This window comes from Parasteatoda tepidariorum, chromosome 4 (assembly GCF_982258835.1).
Source record: "Parasteatoda tepidariorum strain Cologne lab strain chromosome 4, Ptep-v5.0, whole genome shotgun sequence".
Lineage (NCBI taxonomy): Eukaryota > Metazoa > Arthropoda > Arachnida > Araneae > Theridiidae > Parasteatoda > Parasteatoda tepidariorum.
In genome coordinates this window covers 44,167,366-44,187,608 of record NC_141758.1, presented here as the reverse complement: position 1 = coordinate 44,187,608, position 20,243 = coordinate 44,167,366, and the positions used below count along the sequence as shown (strand labels likewise).

General features: G+C 27.3%; 1 protein-coding gene across 1 annotated transcript in view; it reads left to right on the top strand.

The window, feature by feature from the left end:
• spt4 (Transcription elongation factor subunit spt4) overlaps window positions 1–13,158 on the top strand; it is a 43,830-nt gene extending 30,672 nt beyond the window's left edge. The window contains exon 4 of the mRNA XM_071182228.2: window positions 12,959–13,158. Coding sequence (XP_071038329.1) covers window positions 12,959–13,077 — 119 coding nt within the window. The 3' untranslated portion in view covers window positions 13,078–13,158. The remainder of the gene's footprint in view (window positions 1–12,958) is intronic.
• Window positions 13,159–20,243: the final 7,085 nt, after the last annotated feature.

Sequence of the window (20,243 nt, the reverse complement as noted above, 5' to 3'; positions counted from 1 at the left end):
TTCTATTTATATTTCTTTATTTTAGTTATTAATTTTTAATCTTCTCATTTCTCATTCAATTCTCTCTCTATAATTTGTTTTCCTCAAAGCGAATTTCAAAGCATAAAAATGCATAATTGACGTAATTTTTTATTTAAAATATTTAGAAATCAGCTGTAGAATCAACTTATTATTTTATTGTTATTAATTTTACTCCTAAAGCACATTATATAAAATACCTCGATACTGAAATCTACCATATACCCCTGCTTGCCCGGCCAGATTTTCATTACCCTGACCCGACAAAAAAATTTCACTACTTGGTGTCGGGTATCTGGATCCGGTTTTTGGTCGTAAGACCCAGTACCTGGTATGTGGATCCAGCCAGTTTTACCGGGTATTTCACGTACTTTACCGGGTATGTTCACCGCAACCATATTCAGATTCATAGTAAACTTAAAACATGTTTTGGAAATCCATGTGTTCCATCAGTTTCTTAATAATAAAACTGGTACATATTTTACTCTTGTGAAGAATTTTAATTCAGGGAATCCTTGGCGAAGTGGCTACCTTTGAGACAAAGAAATTTATTCACTAAAGATAAATGTTTGTTTTGGAGAAGAGCGAACTACTTAACTGTATTGAAGTAATAGTAAAATAATTATAATATTGAATTGCATTGATATTTATTTAAAGCATAATGATCCAAATTTCAAGATAACTAAAGAAAAGTACGATGTATATTCTAATACTAATTTGACTTCAGTAAATGCAATAATATATTTTTATTATTTTGGTTCATAAGCTTAGAATTTCATAGAAGTACAATAGACAACAGTTGCAAACAGAATATAAATATTTTCTGACATTTTATACTAATGCTATTACTAATTATTGGAAGATTGATTTCCAAGTAATGTTAAAATCGAGACTAATATTTATAAATTTTTTCGCATAATTAGACAAATAACTTATTTGGAAACATTTTTACATTTTAAGTATAAGTTGATATACGTTTAATCTATTTCTGCTTGATTAAACGTAAGTTAACTTGATTGCTTAACATTTTGAAAAGAAGCATGTATGAATGAAAGTAACATATCTGTAACTTTGAAATAAAATTTCACTAGAAAGTGTGTTTCATAATCGTTATCTCAATAAATTCAATTTCCAACCATTCTGGCGGCAATGTTACCTTCGGACTAATTATAAAAAGTTTTCATAATCCCCCCCTCCCTTCAAAAATACTAGAATACGGTGATAAAATCGTAACATTAGGGTAAGCAAAATCCAATACATGAATCTTCTTTTCTACTTTGGTAATAAGATAAATTTTCTCATGAAAAATCGAAAAGTTTAAAAGATTTTACTAACAAGGGAAACTAGGGAAGTGTGACTCGCCAATTTTGAAATAAACTAGTGAGATGTATGCCTTATGAGGAATAATTTTAGGGGGCAACATTCGTTTCGGCCCATAGAAGGTCCTATGAGAGATAAAAAATAATTCAATATATAGAAAAATCAGTATTTTATTACTTCAATGCAGACTATTAGTTATTGTAATTGTCTCATACTCCAATTAATTTGTAATTAATTGGATAATTAATTACTTTCACGTACTATATAATGCATATTTATTGTTAAAATTGATTTTGAAAATTTTATGTATCTGCAGTTATTCAGAAAAACCTGTTAGGTTAATTTAAAAAAAAAAAAAAAAATTACATCAATTTTTTTTTTTTTTTCAAAAAACTTTCCAAATTAATTGGAGTATGTAATTGCAAATCAATTAATTAATTAATAATTTCTGATTAATTAATTAATTAAAAAATTAATTAATTATCCAATTAATTACAAATTAATTGGATTATGAGACAATTACAATAACTAATAGTCTGCATTGAAGTAATAAAATACCGATTTTTCCACATGTAGAATTATTTTTTATCTCTCATAGGACCTTCTATGGGTCGAAACGAATGTTGCCCCCTAAAATTATTCCTCATAAGGCATACATCCCACTAGTTTATTTCAAAATTGGCGAGTCACACTTCTCTAGTTTCCCTTGTAAGGGAAATCTCAACGCAGGTTTATAGTTATCGCGTGATTAATAATTAATCTCTGATAATTTAAACATTATTCATTCTATATACCGACGTTTTATTAAAATATATCTTTTAAAATATTTTACATTTACCAGAAGCTACATTGATAATAAATGCTATTGAAAATTTAAGTAAATCAAATGAAAAATTAATTAATTATAAAGCTTACTATTAGCAGATGCCGCTATTTCATGGCGAAGTTTTACCTTAATCATTATACATCTGAATTTATCTGAAATTTATTTCAAATTTCTTTTAGAAACTTTCTTTTTAAATTTATTTTTAAAAATCGAAAAATAAATACCGATGTTTTTATATACATAATGAATTTCCTTAAAACTCGTAAAATATTTGTTCCACAGAAAAGTTTACGATATTTTTATTGTCTTGCATAAATATTATAATACCCGGCCGGGTAACAAGTAAAATTTTTGCCTGGTACCCGAAACCTTTCCGGTAAAAAATTAAATTTTCTCCGGATACCTGGATTCGGCATCTCAAATTACTACATTCTAGAGCAGTGGTTACCAACTGACGACCCGCGAACTAAATAAAACTGTCGTTTTCTTAGGACAATTTTCGTAAAGAATCTATATGGGCTTAAAATACCTTTCTTTCATTTTAAAAAACCTAATTTCCTCATTTCTGTGAAATTTTAACATACCAACTGTGCAAAAAAAAATTATTTCTCGGGTTTTGCATCCAGGAAAATATTTATTCAAATACAAAAATAATCGTGTTCTTTTTTTATTTATTTATTTATTTATTTATTTTGTGAATATAATTTAGCGTGTGCGTATCAGAAATTTTCTCGAAGAAATTCTCCCATTTAACTTTTTGAAACCCACTCATTTTGGACGAAATTATTTACATATGTGAAACGCATAAAAGAGGGAATTAATATTATGTTTTATTTAAATTCCTCTAATTGAATATCGCATGAGCGGAAAGGAAAAAAAAAATTAATTTCAGATGCTCGAGAATTTTTTTTTTTTTTTTTTTTGTAGTTGTAATTCCTAAAAAGTCGAAAAAAATTTTATTTTATCACAGAATTTAATTTAAAAGAAAAAAAAAATCTTTTCACTAAGTTTCTGATTAAGAGAAGATTCAAAATGATACGTAACAAGCATTATTTGTAATGCTTGTTATTTTGCTTTTTAATATTATAAAAACTTTAATAAAAATCTGACAGTAATATTTAATGTTCCTTCAAACAGTCCTATATAAAATTTCGATAAAGTTGCGGACCGCCATTTGACTGGTGTTTTTAATTGCGGCCCCCCGGCCGCGTGTAAGTTGGAAACCCCTGTTCTAGAAATTGAAGAATTAATAACTCATTTGTAAAAATCAGCACTGTAATTCACGTATTATGTAACCATTTATTAATATTATTCCTAAATCACACAGTGAATCGTATCAATATACTTTGATTTACATAATTGACGTTACCGTCAAGAGTAAATAACGTTTTGTTTCGCCCTTCGCATTTTTTAAATAGGACGATTTTCCTCCCTGAAAAATTTTCTCACAAATATGTGCTGTTGAAACTCGACTCCAACAAAGCGATTGATCAGCATCTGTGATATTTAGATCGCTTGTCCGAGGGAAAAAAAAAAAAAAAAGCAGTCATACGCCTAAATACATATTGAAAAAAAATTACATATGTGTATTTTCCCTCCATCTCTTTGCGCTAGCTTATCTCGTTTTTATGGCTAAGGATAAAAAAAAATCTTCGAAGGCTATGGGCCCCAAAGGGTTAATATCTATTGTGCGTTACATTGAGAGGCTCCACGAACCTTTAGAAAGGGTTATTTTAGATTTTTTTTTCACCTTCCTATTCCAGCGTATACACATATAAAATACATATATACATCGTTATATTTCCGCTTTTGTCCTTCCGCACTTAGCGTATGGAATATCTTACATTGTATGACCTTGACATTATTTTTTTTGTAGTAAAAATTTAATATGAAAACTGGGGCATGTGTTAATTTATCATTTCAAAATGTAATTACCTTATAAATTCTTTTCCTTCGTATATAATCTTACGCATTATCTTGAAGATGAAGTTGGAGCAAACTATGAGAAATATTTTTTTTTAAATTTTTGTTGTGTGGATTTTAACATCGATATTATACAAGGAAAGAAATAAATTATCATTTACCAAACGATTTATATTGGACTTCTTCCTGTGGATGCTGCTGAAAGTGAAAAAAAGTCTTTGTTTAGATTTTAACATTAATATTATACCTGGAAAGAAGTAAAATATCATTTACCAGACAATTTATATTGGACTTCGTGTGTATGCTGTTGAAAATGAAAAAAAGTCTTTGTTTAGATTTTAACATTAATATTATACCTGGAAAGAAGTAAAATATCATTTACCAGACAATTTATATTGGACTTCTTCGTGTGTATGCTGTTGAAAGTGAAAAAAAAGTCTTTGTTTGGATTTTAACATTAATATTATACTAGGAAAGAAGTAAAATATCATTTACCAGACAATTTATATTGGACTTCTTCGTGTGTATGCTGTTGAAAGTGAAAAAATTTCTGGCCTTTGTTGAGTTGATTTTACATTAATATTATACCAGGAAAGAAGTAAATTATCATAGACGATTTATATTGGGCTTCTTCATTTGTACGCTGCTGAAAGTCTTTGTTTTGAGGTTTTAACATTGATATTATACCGGGTAAAAAGTAAATTATAATTTGCACAACGATTAATAAGTTTTTATTGATAATTTTTTACTCAAACGTATGCAAAATTAAGTAAACCAGTCAATTTTTATGAAATTAGAATGTTGTTCTTATCTTACTAATCTGAAGACAATCTTTATATGAATTTTAAATATAAAAAATAAAATTTTAAAATTTTGTAAATAAAAAGAATAACAAATGGAAGAATAATAAGAATAATATAAATAAAAGGAATATAAAGAATAGTAGAAAAAGATAAAAGAGTATAAGGAATGAATAATGGAACAAAAAGAAATGTCTAAAATTAGGATTTGTTGTGCTTAACATTCTTAATAAGAGAATAAATATTGAAGTCATGATTTTTAAACCATACTTTAAATTTTTCTTCTTTAAAATTAAATGATTTTTATTATTTTCTTTACTATTCTATTCTTTACTATTAATATACAAACACGCACAATAAATTTTATTAAACTGCTCCTAATTCTGTTCTACGTACTGATTACAACGCTTCTCTATTATGGTACTTACTTAGTTGTATATTTATTGCCTTGCCAGTCGATACAAATTTTAGCTTTCACCTATGCAAAAAACAAAATATTTTAATTGCAAGTCAGATAATGTATAAGTTATAAATTTGTATATTTCGAAAATTTTTTGGTTTATCACTTACGGACGTTAAAATGTTTTTTTTTTTTTTTACCAGCTAATGATGATTTTCTTTTTTTTAAAGAAAAGTACCCCTCGTATACTATCCGAGTACCCTTAGATTTGAAGGATTCCATGAACATGGCCGAAACTCCATTCTTTTAAACCGAATTTGAAAGTGAAAAAGTGATAGAGATAATTTTTTTTTCATTTTTTAAGTATAATTTTTATGAATGACGGATGCATATTAATTGATTATTGGTCTATTTTATGACACTAAAAGCAGGTTTGTTGTAACTACATTAACTAGAGCTATGAAGAAGATATAATAGTTTAGAGTTATATAATAGAGGCATGGTAAATTTTTCTTAAACTTGTTCTTGTTTAAGTTGATTCATACTTACTTCTTCCATCCTTATACTTTAATTTAATAGATATTTTTTGGAAAGCGACAAATCCAAAAATAAGGGAGATTTTGCAAATTTACGTAAAATTCCGTTCGCAAGTTCCTGCGTTCTAGCTCCTATGTACTTTTAAGTTTTGTTGCCGTGATTCATCTGCAACCACGCCGTACATAGCTGTTGAATGTTGTTTTCTGTTTAAGCCTATTTTCGAATTAACAACAAGGACGCGTTATCATGTTGCAGGTAAATCAAGAACTCCAACACAAAATGAAGATAGAAGATTCGTAATTAGAAAATGTAAAAACGAATCGTGCTATTTTACATCAATTGCATAATTTAATGAGAAATTAAAATTTATTACTTAAGTTTAAAATTGCACTAGGTCAAATATTGTTTCGTTATCTATATATATATTTCTCTTACACGGCGACAAAGAAAAGCCTCATTACAACTCCCCGAATGGCAACGCTAGAAAATCGACCAATGATTGCCGCTAAAAATGTCACATGCCAAATCTAGCTGAGGTGTCTCAACGTATAGCGCTTTTTAAAACGGAAACTGAAATAACCTTAAGCTAGGCAGAAGTGAGTAGTCTTTGTCGATAGATCTCTATTTTAGTATTTTGTCGAAAGCGCTTTTTATCACGAATTTATATATTACGAATTTGTTTGACGATTTTTAATTTATATGTCACGAATTTATTTGTTTTATTATTGTTATTAGTTATTCATTGAAAAATGAGTCTCAGTCGTGCTGTTACGCTTTAAGATTTTATACTATAGCACATTTCTAATAGATTTAACGAATTACATATCATTTATTTGAATTCAAATTTATTTTAATGACTTAGTATTTACTAAAAAGATGTAATTTTTTTTAAAAATTTTTGTATGGATTTGAATGATTGTTTTGAATTCTTAGAATTTTGTGTATTTGCAATGTACCTAAGTTAGTAGCGAGCGAAGCGAACCATATAAGATTGCGTAGTAATTTTCGGGGGTTGGTGAGCGTTAGCCCACTAGTTTAAAATAATAGAATATATTTATTTTAATCTCACAATTTAGTTAGAGGAAGTTTAAAAATTATAGAATGTATTTATTTCAATTACATAATTCAAAAGTTTTAAGTCCATAATATCCACGTCCATTGCAAATGTTCGTTTGGGTATTGTGGTCGAAGTTTAGATTTATATATATACACAAATAATTAAATAATATAAAAATAAAATAATATAAAAAGAAAACTATTATTGGAAAAACCAAAAGTCTTCCTCAAGACACATCTTTTGGTATAATTTAATGCGATATTTCTGAATAAAGAACAATTATCTTAAGATAAAAATTATTCTTTATATGTGTCTTTTATCTATCTATATATTTGTATATATATATATATATATATATATATATATATATATATATATATATATATATATATATATATATATATATATATATAAACTTCCGGTTTAATTTTACTAAAAATAATATCGATTTCTTATTGGACTCAGCTGAAAGTTATGCGTCAGTAATAACTTTAAGATATTTATTTAACTTTTTCAACAATGGAAATTCAAAAAATTAGCCATGATATCCGGAAATGTCCGCTTTGATTTTATCAGCATTCAATAAAAAAATAATTTGATGGCTGAAAAAAGTTCTTAGCGATTTTATGTTCATAGTTATATGTGGTATCTTCATTTCAATCTCTTTTTTTTTATATTATTATAAACGTCGATGTTGCATGTTATGTCAATCATTCGAAACATCTGTTCCATTCACATGTCTCTGTGGGAAGGTAATGTATTTTTTTTTTAAGTATCTATTATTTTAGCATTTTTTATTTCCTTCGAAAGATATAGAAACAACTTCTTCAGTTCTATTTCGTATAAAAAATAGATATGATGGATCTAAAACTGTGATAGATTAGGCTAGGGGTTTTTACTCTACTTTTTAAAAGTGTTAAAAAAAAAAATGTCATGATTATTCGAAGCTATCATATGCATGTAAGTGTATTGTGGAAACAGTGTTACATTTGAGTGAAGCGTTAACCTTGAGCTCTCACTTTTTGTGGAGTGATCGATCACACTTGGCTATATAACTCCCATCCTTTTAAAGAATTACGTTTCCTTTTTTGCTAGATTCTGAATTGATTAGTTTGGATTTTTCATGCTTTTCTTTTAAACGATTAAATTTTTTACTTCACTAATTTACATAGAAAATGAATTGGTTTTTAATTTCTTTAAAAAATAAAACTCCAACATTCGCGTGGGTCGTTGTCGTAAATCTTAAGCCGTAGTTCGGAAAAGTTTTCACTATCATCTTATTTAAAATCTTATTACTCTGATTAAAAATGCTTGAAAAAAAGACATAAATTTTGTTGATTGACTTGCGATAGGGTTGAAAAGTTACCATACCTTAACAAAATTACGTGTACAAAATTTACAAATTATAACTTAATATCTTCTGCCGCCGAAGTTAACAAGAATTGAAGCGAAAGAATTGAATTTTCTGGATTGATATCTTATGTTCTCTCAATTGACTAACCCAAATTTCGAACCTGTAGCGAAGTGATAAAAAATATTAAGTTATAATTTTAAAACTTAGTACAAATATTTTTGTTAAAAATGCTAATTTCAAAGCGCTACCTCAAGCAGATCAACATAACTTCTTCTTTTTTTTTTTTTTTTTTTGGCCTTATTTTTTAACTTTAAGCATTTTTAGTCAAATTTTTACTACATATAACCCTTTAGAGTTCAGAATTTTAGAATTTTGCACACTTCTAAATGATGGTTGTTGATGATTTTTTCTCACTGTCCATAAATAAATTTAATTTGGCTCCCACGGGTCAGGGAAAACCTTGTTGTCCGGGAATTTTATTTTGACTCTAAAAAGCCCGGAACAGTCAGGGAAAGTTTCTTTTCTTTTACAAAAACCTAGAAAATTCCTACATCATACCTGGAAAATGACCAATCTAAGAATTGTCAGTAACAGTAATCACTTATTGTGATTCAAGTTAAATAATTCTAACATCTTTTACTATTAGTTGTAAGAATTCATATTTTAGTGAAAATTTTATTTGTTTCCATCCTCATACAATGTTTTTTTTTTTTTTGCTCACGAATTCTAATATTTGACATTACAAATAAATAAAACCAGCAGTTTTCCGATGAAAAAGTGCATGGTATAGATAAAATATGATCTGAATTTACATTGAAGTTTTCCTAAAAAAGTCAGTTTTTTTTTCCTACTTAAGTAGGAACCCTGCTTAAGATACTTTGATCTCATTGGCCTAATCTACTCAGCATTTCTCAAAACTTTTCTTTAGGAACTGAAATCAATTTTTCTTTGAAATTCGACAAGAAACGTTCCAATTTCAAAGCTTTTTAATTGCTATAGCATAATTTTTTCTTCTTTCCTATTTTATTTTCCGATTTTGGTATGCTAATTTCCAAATCACATTTCTAAAAACGCTGCTATAGATCGTATTGGACCATTTATTATACTATTTGGAAGTTGTATTCAATTTATAATGACAAATCATTTAAGGTTCAATTTTCTTAAGCATCCTGTATTTTGCAAATCTAATCTTTTCATTCATTTATTGCTAATTTCCAAATCACACTTCTAAAAACGCTGCTATAGATCTTATTGCACCATTTATTATACTATATTATACATTTATTATACTATTATTGTATTCAAAATAACAAATCATTTGGTTCAATTCTTTTAAACATCCTGTATGATACAAATCTAATTTTTTCATTCATTTTATTGCAGTTACCTAGAATGAATGACTAGCGTATATAGTAAATGGCATTTTTAACGAAATTGAGTTAATCAGAGATCAACTGAGTACTATAAAAACAACAGAAAATTGTCTACAATGCAATCTTTTCTTATTAAAAATTGCTTTACAATTTATCTACGCTTTAATCAAATATAATCCTTGATATCGATCGTACTATGGTAATAGATCTGAAAATTGTATGTTTTCAAAACGTCGTCTTACATGTTTTACAATCAAACTCTTCAATTAAATAATCTAATAGGCTTGAAAGCTGGTATTGTAAATTGTTTTTCTGACTAAAATGTTCCATTATGCTCAATGGAATACATTATAGGGATAAAATTTTAAGTTTGAATGGAAAAGAAACTTGAACAGATCTTATTTCATTTTTATGATTTTCAAAAAAATATTGTCGTGTTTCCCCTGGCAAATATAAGTTATCCTGCGTAAGCACTGAAAAAAGGCAATTTTTTTTTTATAAATAAAAAACAAATTTCCTTTTCTTACTTCTTAGAAGATCTTTACAGTTGAAATGTCAAAACAACGAAAGCTCTCTCTCTATTTTATTTTCAACTCGAACTGCTATGCTGTAAGAAATTTAAAAACGTGTTCAAATATTGTTCAAATTTGTTGCAGCATTAATATAGTGTAGGGTGACCTATCCTAATTTCCAAAAGTTACAATTTTGCTGCTCCCACCTCCTTATCCCAACCAATAAAAAATCAAGTTGTACAAAATTTCACTTGAATTGGACAATTACAAAGCGACCCTCAATCGTCGTCTTAAAGTCTGAGCATTAATTGAAAACTTTAAAATCATTTTGTTTTTTCCTTCTTTTACTAACATGTAAATTTTTACATGAGGATCACACTGAATAGTTTATATAGAATCAAAATATGAACACTATTTTTCCTGAAAAGTGAATTAAGTGGCAATGGAGCATCTTTGACAGTGTTAATTAACGATTTGTTAAATTATATTGTTTTTACTTTCATGTTTTCTGAGAATATTATTGTATACTTGCATCAGTTTTTTGCAGCATAATTCAATATTGCTGCTCATGTTTTTTCATTCCACTTTTGTTATCAGGATTGTCTAATACAGTCAAGGAAAGTTTTGGTGGCGAGGTTTAAAAAAGACAGAAATTTATGGCTTGTTAAGAAAGTTAGTGCGAAACATATCTCTTTGGATAATTAATTTTGATAATTTAATGTCTGCTGCAAAACATAATTTTAGCTATATTTGTCAAAAAATCACGTTGCTGTTGTCCGATTTACCTAAAGCTTTGCACAAATCGTTTTTCTTTTTATTATTATTATTAACAAGATTAGGAAAAAGTTGAAAAATAATGACCACCCTAATATGGTGCCAATTTTAACCATCTTATCGATCTTTCTAAACTTAATTACTCGATACTGTGTTTCAACTTCATCCAAAATACGGTTTAATTTAACACCTAATTAAGGTCGCAGCGAATTTAAACGTTATTATGTTTTTAATTTTTTTGAAAATCTAATATTTTCTTCCTCATTAATGATAACATTCAGTCATTTAGTTTTGAAAAAATGATTTGATCCTTAATAACATTTTCTTGCAATTTTTTCTGTGTTTTTACTATATCCTACCATGTTAACTATTCTATTTAAAATCCCCATGTTTTTTACGTAAATTCTAAAATTATGACTTAAAACTCAAGCTGTTATATTAATACTTTATCATGAATTTTAACTTGAGAACTAACTGTTCGAAAATAACATTCATAAATCATTTTTAAGTTTGTGTCTTTGGAAAGAAAAGAAGAAGCACTCATTTCTTTTACAAATACTAGACCTGACAGTTGAATATATTTAGAGCAAAACGTTGAGCGGGGTGGAAGCAGTAAAAGGGGAAAGTTGCTGATGACATTGACATTGGACTCCTTTTAAGAAGAGGAGTTTTTAAATTCCTTAAATGGTGGTCGTCTATTTTAGGCGTATTATGTTAGGATGTCGGGTAACACTGGTTTCAAAAATCAAGTACTTCTCATCAATCACGAGTGAATGCCTGAAGACGCAACTTCATTTATTTTAATTTTTCATAAACTAGTTTTTATTAAAAGTTTAGCATCGCAATGTGTGTTGCGCATTTAAGAATAAATTAATAATCAAAATAAAGAAACCTGTATTTTTGCGGGTAACCAACTTCCGACCCAAGTGAAATTTGTCCCAAAAGATAATGATGTGCACAGGTGTTCTCCGAGGGTCAGTTTGTGAGGAAAGGGTATAGAGAGGGATTTTATACAGGGGACAGAATCCTTTTCTGGGGAAAAACAACTTAAAAGGGAAAAAAGATTTTCCCCTTACTATCGTTTAACTGTAAATTGGAATTTTCATTGACATCATATTTTTGTGTATTATATATATATATATATATATATATATATATATATATATATATATATATATATATATATATATATATATATATATATATATATATATATTGGCGTTATTGGGAATATGGTTGGCTAACACTTGAATTTGTTTGACAATCATTGATTTAAATCAAAAACTTTTAATTAATAACTAACTATGCATATATATTTTTAAGTGTAATTTTTGAAAACTTGTCCTGTGGATTATAGAAGTTTCATCTCGATAAAAAGGCAAGAAACAAAACTATTGGGGGAGTATAACAGTTTTATAGAAAGTCCTTAGTAACTTCCATTTAATTCTAGCTAGCTTCATCAAATGCATGCATACTGAACTAGAAAAGATTGAAGATTTATGATCTGAGGACTCTAGATTTATTTGCTATCATTATTTTATATACGTAAAAGAACCGAAAATACACGCTGTGAAATATGTAAGGGGCAGTTTTTGCTTATGTAAAATTATAATTTAAAGATAGAAGAATTACTACAAGTTGTGCGATGAAATGAGCTTCTTGTTTGCCAAAACCTTACAAATTTGGGAACGTAAATAGAACTATGCTTGGAAAATATTGAAAAAATTCACAAAATAGTAAAAATTTAAAAAAGGTAAATTTAGTGATGTTTTATTGTTTGAAAAAAAAATTTGTGATTTCAAAAGATACAAATGTGCTTTTAGTGCAATAAAAAGGGAAAATAAGATCTTACTCTCTTAAAATCAATTTCAAAGAATAATTAATTTTGTTTTTTAATGTTTTCTTATATTTATTCATTTATTATGTTTCCAGTCCTTATTGTGAAATCGCATTAAAACTAATTAAATAAATATTCACGATCAGCTTTGGCTCATGGTACTTCTATTTTTAGCTGTTAAATATTTTTTAAACCTGTTTCTAAAATTCTTTTTTCTTATGTTACAGGTCGCAATACGAAAGGAGTTTATGCCATTTCTATAGCTGGACGATTGCCCCCAAGCATAATTCGAGAACTTAAGAGCAGAGGTGTCATCTATAAATCTCGTGACAATAGTACTATGTAAAGTTTTTCATGTTTATCATTCCATGTTTTTTTATTATTACGTACATATGTTTTATGTGAATAAATGATGTTGAATATTGTTTCTTTTTTGTTTGATAAATCTTAAAATGCTCAGTCATATAATTTCAAATCAAAAACATGTGTATTTCAATGTCTCATTCCAATGTTAATATGTGTTAGTATTTATTTAAGATCCATCTGCAAGTTTTGCAACTTTTAAATTCCAGGGTAAAAAGTATTTTTTTGGCTTCATAATACATTGATTTCAATTTAAAGATTTGATACGTCGATGTGAACCATATCGACCTCTACAAAGTTCTAAAATAAAAAAAACATCGCTATTTAATGGTCCTACGATTATCAACGTCAATTTGAGTTTTTTTTTTCTTCAGTAATGTTGTTAAAATCTACTGATGCAGGGATGAGAGTAGCCAGAAAGTAAAAAAGAGGAAATCCAAGAATGAATATATATATATATATACAAAAAATTGACAAAAAGAGTGAGATCCTTAAACTTGTAAACCACGTGATTATAAATCCTGATAATTAATTTTAAAATTGTATGAATATATAAATATTAATCACATGCCTTATTTTTAAATTGAGACAATATGAATCCCGATATGAGGCTTTTAAATCACGTGAATATGAAACTCTATAGAGAATTTTAAAGTATGCAGAAATACAAATCATGATGCGTAATTTTTAAAGCACGTTTAAGTACGAAAATCGATGTTTGATTTTACAAACGCAAAAACGTATCACGACATAGAATTTTAAGCTCGCGTGAATACCAATCGCTACATAGGGTTTTAAAAAGCGTAAATACAAATTACTTTATTGGATTGGATTTCGTATAAATACGAAAATCGATGTTTGATATTACAACCGCAAAAACGAGTCATGACATAGGATTTTAAGCTCGCGTGAATACGAATCGCTACATAGGGTTTTAAAAGCGCGTAAATACAAATCGCTATATTGGATCTTTAAATCTCGTAAATAAGAATCGCAAAGTATGATATTTAAATCGCCTGAATAAGACTCGCAACGTTCAACTTTTAAATCAGGCAAATAGGAAAATCGATGTTTGATAATATAATAGCGATTTTAAAAATGCATAAATGCAAAACGCGATATTGGACTTTTAAATCTCGTAACTAAGAATCCTAATGTGCGATGTTTGAATAGCGTAAATAAGAATCGCATAGCGCAACTTTTAAATCAGGTAAATACAAAATCGATGATAGATGTTAAAATCGCGAGAGACTGGACTTGGGATTTCTAAAAGGCTTGTTTGTATTGTTTTTGTTTAGACATAATAAATAAAAATTTACAAGATTAAGTGCATGAGCAAATAAATATTTTCATCCCAAATCCGTTTCTATTATTTTATTTATTTTTTTTTTTTTTTTTTTCGTTTGCTTTCACGCCAGACAACAGGGTCATGACGTCTGAATTGCAAAAATACGAGCTATCCGGCGGACGAATAAAAATACGGAAAATCTTATTTTCTGTGAAGAGAAAATAGCTAAAATAAGTAAAAATACGGAAGGGTTAGCAGCTAGGATGTAGTTTGAATTTTTTGTTTATCTTTGAAAATCGTAAATAAATATGATTATTTTATTTCAACGATTGAATTTTCAAAAAAAAAAAAAAAAGCGGGATATTTATTTAAAAAAAAAAACGAAACTTTTAGAGAATCCGAGTTTTTGATAAAAAGGCTGAAATTCGAAAGGCAAAAGCGAAAAAATCTCATCTCTGTATAAAGGTCAACCAGTTTTATCCCAAGGAAATGATTATTTGAGAAACTTCAGAGGGAGGAATGAGGACTTCAATGCTTTCGCTCCGCGGAAAATTAAAATCCTCATAAAATATTTTAACTTGTTCAAAAAAATTTCCGCGGAAATTAGCGGGAAAAATGGAAAAATCTAAAAAAAAGCGGAAATCCGCGGAAGAATCTCATCCCTGACTGATGAAAACTAACAATATCGTAGAAGTCTAAAAACAACCATTAATACAAACCTGATTTAATCCGAACAATAATGGGAGATCTACAAACAAAGTAATTTAAAAACATAATGTAAACCTGCTGCCAAACAAATGTAATGTAAGAATCTATAAAACAATGTAAAAAAATTTGTAAATCACCTACAGTTCCAATAATAATGATGATATTTTAAAAATAATTTAAAACTTGTCTTATAATAAGTTTTATACTAATAGAATCCAAAACCTACTGCAGTCTAAGTGCACAATCTACATAGAAATATTTAGAGTTTTCACTATTAATGCACACAAAAGCTGGCGTTTTCTTCTTCTTTTTGTTCAAAGCATGGCAAATTGGCAACGCTCTCTGACTAAATGGGTTTAGCACCAAACTACAATAAGAAACTTAACTTCTAGATAAACAGGGAATTTATTTATTTTCATTACTTTCCATTGAATTTATAAAAATCTTTTTGAGCGTGTGATTATTTATTTTGTCATAGTTCTATAAAATGTTTGAATGTCTTTTGTTTAAAGTTTTCAAATGTTGAAGAAAATGAAGTAAATTTCTTAGCAATTAAAGTAAATTACGGTTTAGTTGAAATTTTTTAGCTTTGTTTTTGTATAACTAAATGCATTTTCATCTAGCACAAAGCTAACATTCATGCAATTCAATCTTGATTCGGTAATTTATTAAATGACACAAAACATAAAACAATAACGTATTTATTAAATGACATGAAACAGAAAAAAAACTAACAAATCCCCGAGTAGTAATTGTACATTCTAACCATTTAAATAAAGTTGTACAGAAGTAAAAAATATTACAGCGATACTAGATTATGAACTGCAGAGAGTTTACTATTCGCTATCGCAACACTTGAGTACGCCCTCTAGCGGGAGCCTAAAATTATCAGGCATTTAGTTCTATCATAATCATTGGAAAAGTCGGCCGCCATTTTTTTTAGTAGCAAATAAGAAGCAAAATTTGCCTAAGGAAAAGGCAAAAGAAATTTTAAAAAAACGACCCAGTACATTGGTAAATATTTCAGAAATCGAACGCGCCCAACATTTGCAGAAATTTCTTAATAGTTTTTACCTTTCTATTATCAACAAACTTGCAACCGATAATTTCCATACTGTTACAGATGTGTATAAAATTAATTTATTTATTTTTGTCTTCAACTCATTACAAATTAAAGTGAAGTCAACATTTCTTCCTTTATTCCAATTGATAAATATGATTTCAGAACTTGCAGAACTGTTATAGTTTTAGAAATAGTATGTATTTCTGAATCTATTTAATTCGTGGAAAACAACAATAAATAATCATCCGAATTACTTGAAATAATATCATTTATATTGATTATTATAAATTTTTATCGTTTTCTTGGTGAGTATTTTTTAATTTTGAATGATAAATTTCAACTAGAATTCCGCTATTCTGTTTTTAAGTTACATATTGAAATTGATATAGAGATCTTGTAATTATTAAATTTTATTGTGTGGTATGTCATCTAATAGTAATGAAGGAATAATCTATATATATATATTATTTGAGTATAAAGTTTTCAAACGAAGAACATATTTTGAAATTCTCCGGATTTATAAATCAGGTAAGTGTTATGATTTTTATAATAAAAAGTTTACCTGTAAAATAATTTTTTTTCTTATTTGATGGAAATTTTCTGTAGAAGGGTTTTCTACGCCCGATTATGAATAAAAACGAAAAAAAAACGTGAAAGTTTTTTATTTTAAAGTGAGAAATTTTTAGAATCGTTCTTTTTCCTTTTTTTCCCTAAGCATTCTTTATTTTACCTTTTTTAGTTTCTAAATAATGATTTTTATTGAAACTTAAAATTTTTTGATAAAAATTGTTGTCAAAAATCTTTTTTTGCAAAATTAAATGATAAAAAATTATGGGCGTATGTATAATTTTTGCATATTTTAATGTTTAAAGTAATATGATTCTTAAAACTATGGAATGTAAAGTTTAAATAGGCCTTTCATGTTATATCATTGAATTTAGTAAAACTATTTCTCAGGCATTAGGTTTTAACTCTAATAAGAAGATACATATTTTTTTCTGTTTATTAACAAATAGTTTTCCAATGTGTTTTGGATGTTCCTTCTCTAAAAAGAAAGATGCCATTTTGTTTTTGTTTGAATAAGAAAGAAAATCAAACAGTTTTCTTTTTTAAATTTAATAAGCCGCAATAAAGTACAGGGGTAATTGTGAGCCCAAGTCAGAATTCCGGAAGTTTTCTTTAAAAAAAAAAAAAAAAAAAAAAAAAAACAGTTTAAATTGAAAAATTAGAAAAAAAATTTAAACAAGGTTTTTTTCTTTTTCTCAATATTTCTTAGTTTACTTAAAATATATTTAAATTTTTACACATACCTTGTACCATTTACACATACCTATGATGACCTGGAGAAGTAATTAAAGTTTACAAATATGTCTTTCTTTCTTGAGTTTATGATTATAACAACTATTTACTGATAAAAAATGAATATAAATCATGAATATAAGCATATAAAGTATCTCTCTGGCTCTCCCTTACAAACAAATAAAATAAACTGTGTTTTTAAGTTCCACCGTTGAAAATTTGATTTCCGGAAACTTCTGTGATCAATGATTTTTTTAAACATCTGGACCTTCGATCTCCGGAAAGTTCCGGATCACTGTTAGCGAAAAATCCGGATTTTTTCCGGAGCATCATCAGCCCTGAAAGTAGGAACGTTACAAAGCTACACGCTACATTAAATACGTCTTCAGAGCAGGGTTCGTGATTTTTTTGATTTTTTTAAAAAAAATCGAAAGAATCAGATTTTTTTGATTTAAATCAGATTTTTTTGATTTTTATTCAAATACGCTGTAAGAACTTTAATTTATGATTAAAAAAAATTATAAATGTTTAATCAAATTAACTTAATATTATAACTATATTGTAACAATATTTTAGAAGCTCTAACTAAAATAATTTTTCATTATAATACATGGCTTTGAATGCATAGCAACCATTTTGAAACAAATGCATGATTAAAATTTAAAGACTAGATGAAATAGAGAATTTAAAGAATACTTCAGGGGTCTGTCTGGGTTTTTCTGAGAGGTACCTTTTTTGTGAAAATTAAAAATTATATTAAAGAGTCCACACAAATATAGTAAAAATATGGATTTATTGTTTCTTACGAGACACAAAAATAAAATTTTAAGAAAAAGTATTTTGTGTGATTATTCTATCATTTTTCCTAAAGTTGAATTTGTAAAGGTACCGGCTTGGACAGACCCCTGTGCTTTAACTATTAAAACAAAGTTTCAGTTAGCAAACCATAACTTTAATTTAAAATTGTGATTTCTTTTTTTTTCTCTTGATTTTTAAAATGACAAAATAAATGTAGCAGACTGTGTTTATAAATGTAGTCATTCATCAAAAAATAAATAAATATTTAATCTATATATTTTTATATTAAAATATTCATTTATAATTCTATATCAAAATAGATAAGTTAAGCTAAAAAAAAATTAGAAAATCTATGTATTCATTGGAATTTTTTTTCGCAAAATTTCTTTATAGAAAATCAGATAATGTCAAAGATACTGTAAACATACTATGAGAAAAAAATACCAGTTAATAACCCTACTGCATCAAATAGACTTCGAAAGAGTTTGAAAGGGAAGAATGACACTATATTAGGAAGAAAAACATCTGAATTCATCAGCCCTTTTTTTTCTTTTTCTGTTTTTGGCATATTAGGGTAATTTCTTTTTAATATAACCTCAAGCTTCAGAAATATACATTTTCCACCAATAAAATATGATATAGATTTTAATTCACACTTCTTCATTCAAAAGGTAGAATTTTAATTAACATTATTTGTATTACTTTTTGAAAAAAATTCATGTTTATTAATTACTTTCTACAGCTATGCAAGTCTATATTAAGACAGTATTAAATGTTTACTTTAATCTGTACTTTCAATCTCAAGAATCAAAATATTTTTAAAAATGTAATTTCAAATGTGTTGGAATTTAACACACACCAAGAAAGTAATTTTGTTAACTAAAATTAATTAATGCAGCAATTTATTTAAATTAAATTTTAATGCTAAGAAAAGAAAATAATAAAAGTATCAAAAATTTAAAACATTGTTTAAAATCAATATATATAGATAAAAAAAATTAGTTGATTTAAATCAATGATTTTTTTAAAAAAATCATTTGATTTAAATCATGATTTAAATCGTGATTTAAATCAAGCTGATTTAAATCAACGAACCCTGCTTCAGAGTAACTGAATGACTGTTCATATAGAAATCGCAGGTATTCGTCTCATACAACAACGCCCCCTATAGTTCGTAACGATCGCGAATTATGGTTTTATGAAGGATTGGGTAATTTATTTTATTTTTACTTTAAGGCGAGCTAGATGAATAGCAAAAATAGGTCTTGAATTTTATTAAATTTAAAAGTAAATACAGAATTATGTTGACAGATACAGTACAGGACAAGAACCAATTAAAATCTTTCAAATTATATGTAGTGTTCTATATGGATAAGACAGTATTTGGAACTTTTTAAGTATACGAAAGCCCAAATAATTGTTCATGGCAAGATGTAGTTTAAAATCATCGCATTGCTTCAGGAGCAAGGCCCTTAAAGTGGGGCTTTTTTTATTTTCTTTAGCGACAGCGCTTCGATGTTAATACTTTGCCCTTCTTTTATCAGTGCCCTCTATACTATTTTTCAAAATGACGCAAAACATCAATATTATAAAATTAAAACAAAAAGTCATAGTTTCATAGAATTAGATAGCTGTTGTGATTTTCTTTTCTTTTTTTATTAATAGAAAAGTTACTCCAACACTGCATTATCTATGTAATTGAAAATTATTGATATTTTATTTTTAACTGGTTATAAAAAAAACTCGCCAAATTAGCGATTCTGAAAAAAAATTTGTAATTTTTAAGACTTTTATCACCAAAATTTGTACAGTATAATTTTATTTTTTTCTAGAATTTAGCAGAAAATTTAAAATTTTCAGCATGATTGTTTAATATAATCTTATAAGCAAAACACGTAAAACATTCATACTCCTTAAATTAAACAACATTGCATCATTATGTCATTTTTTTCTTCATTAAAATATCTTTAAAGATAAGACTATGTTTATCATA